The 3437-nt window shown below is 31.5% G+C and overlaps 1 protein-coding gene and 2 long non-coding RNA genes across 3 annotated transcripts; 2 read left to right on the forward strand and 1 right to left on the reverse strand.

Moving 5' to 3' along the window:
• Positions 1 to 935: 935 nt before the first annotated feature.
• LOC138191427 (uncharacterized) lies at positions 936 to 1155 on the reverse strand. The gene is made up of 2 exons (XR_011177728.1): positions 1072 to 1155; positions 936 to 982 (listed from the first exon to the last, which is right to left on the reverse strand). It is a non-coding gene; the product is annotated as an uncharacterized lncRNA (long non-coding RNA).
• A 41-nt stretch (positions 1156 to 1196) lies between these two features.
• LOC138190933 (uncharacterized) lies at positions 1197 to 2126 on the forward strand. The gene is made up of 3 exons (XM_069135822.1): positions 1197 to 1543; positions 1784 to 2040; positions 2107 to 2126. Exons 1-3 carry the CDS (start codon positions 1197 to 1199, stop codon positions 2124 to 2126), a joined length of 624 nt encoding a protein of 207 aa, XP_068991923.1.
• Positions 2127 to 2284: 158 nt separating this feature from the next.
• Positions 2285 to 2504, forward strand: LOC138190699 (uncharacterized). The gene is made up of 2 exons (XR_011176751.1): positions 2285 to 2368; positions 2458 to 2504. It is a non-coding gene; the product is annotated as an uncharacterized lncRNA (long non-coding RNA).
• The last annotated feature ends 933 nt before the right edge of the window (positions 2505 to 3437 follow it).

The raw sequence follows: 3437 nt of genomic DNA on the forward strand, positions 1-3437 counted from the left end.
AAATACCACGGTCACAACTATTTTTTATCAATAGCCGAATAATTAAATGAACCAGTGACAAGAAGAAACACGAGGTGAACAAGAGGTAGCAGTAAGAACAACAATAATGCCGGAGAAACCGGGAGAATTGGCGTCTTCTTCTCCGTGAGAATGACTGCGCATGTCCAATAGCTAAGAGCCAATAAGAAAATTCATAGCGAGTGACGTCAGAGAATAGCGAAATGCGCAAGCGTCAATAAATTTAAACTATAAATTTATTGATTGGCTATCGATTGGCGGGTGATCTATGCCCTGCTTAGTGCTGCCTTCTTGCTGCGAGTAAGCTGAACTTCGCTTCGCCCGGGCAATTTGAGTGTTGACTGAACAGACTGAAATTCGAAAAACCATTTGAAAAGGGATGTTTTTAAAAAAAAATTTTTATTTCTTTATGAATTTTTAATTTAATTTTCCCCCTAATAATTTTGATTTATTTATTAATAACTCAATACCTTCAAAACTCTAGTTAAAGATAAGATGTACATTAGGGTGTCCGTTATTTCCCAAATCGATTTTTTTGTAGCTATCGCCCACTGAAGTTTTAGTTTCTGACCAAAAAAAAAATTATCCACCCGAAATCAGCTCTTAATTTTCAAATTAAACCGTGCCGAAATCATGTTACTTTTCCCATTTAAATAACATGGGATTTTTAGAATTTTTATTTTTAATTTTTTTTCTCAGAAACAACTGAGAATAAAAATCTAACCAAAGCATATTCTGGTGTAAAATTAAACGCTCTACAAAAAGTATCTCTTATGAATTTTTGATTAAATCCCTCCTTCAACAGTTATTTATGGTTAAACGTGTGTTTAATTTCAATCCATTATATTAACGTCCATGATATATCATACAAACAACAGGAATTAACAGGAACTTGGACTATTGATAAACGCAAATCATTGATTCCGCAACGTTTCGACCATTTTATTTGGCCTTCTTCAGGCGTCTATAAACATACATATAAATACAAAATATTTTAAACACAACGCATAATACATATAACAAGATTATACAATTAATAGCAAATAAATTTACCTCAATTTATAAGCGTAAACAATATAAATCTTCTTATACAACTTCATTAGCTCCTCATAAATAATTAACAAAATTCAAAAATTTTATTAATTAAAAAGAACGCAGCTAACAGAATCCAGTTCACCATGGAAGTGGAACAGAATGGTTGTATTCCATTCCTAGATATCATGGTTGAAAGATCCAACAACCATTTGAAGACTAATTGGTACACCAAACCAACTAGTTCAGGAAGAATTTTGAATTTCTGTTCCAACCACCCAATGTCACAGAAAGTGGGAATGATTCATGGTTTACTGGATAGAATGTTTAGACTTAGCAGCGAGGAGTATCATGAGGACAATTATCAAAAAATTGAGATATTGTTAACTAATAACAGTTATCCAAGATCGTTTGTTCGTGCAGCTATCATTAAGTTTAAAGAGAATAAAGCAAATGGTGGGGTTGGTGGAGTTCGTCCTACGAATTTCATCAAGTACTGCCGGTTTCCTTTTGTTCCGGGCTTGTCACATAAAATTAATAGTTGTTTTACAGGTACTAATGTAAAGCTGGCTTATTATAACGTGTATAAAATAAAATCATTATACACTAAGTTAAAGGATCCAGTGCAGCAGGATCAAAGAGCAGGTGTAGTGTACAAGATCCCGTGCTCTTGTGGACTTTGTTATGTGGGTCAAACCAAACAGTATTTAAAAAATAGGATTTACCAACATAGGAATAGTTGTAGGAATGTTAAAATCTTGGATGAGAACAAAACAGCGCTGGCCGCACATTACTTCGACTCGGGTCATGGGTTTGATTTTGACAAAGCGAAGATCTTAGATTTAGAGAATAACTGGTTAAAAAGATCGGTTAGTGAAATGGTTTGGATTAAACTTAATGACACGGTAAACAAGCGTACTGACACCCAGAATCTGAGTGCAATGTACAACGAGATTTTATCGGTTTATAACGATTATCTTGGTGACGCACGTTAGTTTTACTTTATTTTTGAATGTTTAGACTATTTTAATGTATTTAATTTTTGTTTTGACTCAGATATTGTAGAAATGTTTTAGAGTATTGTTTTGAATTCCCGCAGCGGTGAATGTGGGAAACAAGGGCGCTTCATTCGCTTACTGTTTCCTCATTTATGTATATTTTGAGGTTGACTGCGGTCGACAGTTTATTTACATGTACAAGTCGGTTCTGTTAGCTGCGTTCTTTTTGATTAATAAAATTTTTGAATTTTGTTAATTATTTATGAGGAGCTAATGAAGTTGTATAAGAAGATTTATATTGTTTACGCTTATAAATTGAGGTAAATTTATTTGCTATTAATTGTATAATCTTGTTACATGTATTATGCGTTGTGTTTAAAATATTTTGTATTTATATGTATGTTTATAGACGCCTGAAGAAGGCCAAATAAAATGGTCGAAACGTTGCGGAATCAATGATTTGCGTTTATCAATAGTCCAAGTTCCTGTTAATTCCTGTTGTTTGTTTAATTTCAATTTTTTAATAATTTCTATTTTATTTTCATTTTTACCTTTATTGACTGCGAAATCTTTGAAATAAAAAATTAAAATTGTGCTAAATAGAGCGCCGATGTTTATTCATGTCGATTTTATGGCCTAAACTGAAAATTAAACAAAAAAAATCGTTTTTTGAGAAATAAATGAAACAACATAACTCTAAATTTGCAATAAATGTGAAATTCAATTTATACACGATGGATTTTAGTATTTAAATTAGTATCTTGTATTCAATTAGTGAATTTTATGCCAGTCAATTGAAGAAAATAAAATCGCCTAATGCCATGTATGAGAAATTTATAAAAACGTAAAGAAGTTATTTTTATTGAGTTGATTTATCGATCGATCCATCAGTAGAAGTCAAGAGAAAGAAAGAAGAGTAGAAAATAAACTCGTGCAGTGTTTTTCGTTTGTTGTTTACAAATTCTAATGTCAGTTGAGATTGAAACAAAAAAAAACCTTATTTATTTAATCCATGAACAAAGTTAATGAATTTAGTTGAAGATTTATTTCCTTCATTGATGATCAAAATCTAACCTCTTAGAGTACACAAACTATTTACTTCATCAAATTCCTAATTATCATTGCTGTCATAATGAATATATCTATGAATTTACGAAATCCTATGGTTTTTTTGGGTGAAACAACTGACTCAATCAGTGGTAATAAACTACCGACAAATAAACAAGTGCTGAAGTTATTATTTCATTATACTAGAGAATCTAAAAAAGCACTCGAAGAAAGTTTAAAAATAGTCATAGATGAGGTGTCAAAATTTTGGAACAGGGCTGGAATTCCACAGCAATGTAATGCAAGATGTGTAGCAAAATTAGATAAACTTTACAAAACTTA

The sequence above is a fragment of the Neodiprion pinetum genome, chromosome 1, assembly GCF_021155775.2.
Source record: "Neodiprion pinetum isolate iyNeoPine1 chromosome 1, iyNeoPine1.2, whole genome shotgun sequence".
Classification (NCBI taxonomy): Eukaryota; Metazoa; Arthropoda; class Insecta; order Hymenoptera; family Diprionidae; genus Neodiprion; species Neodiprion pinetum.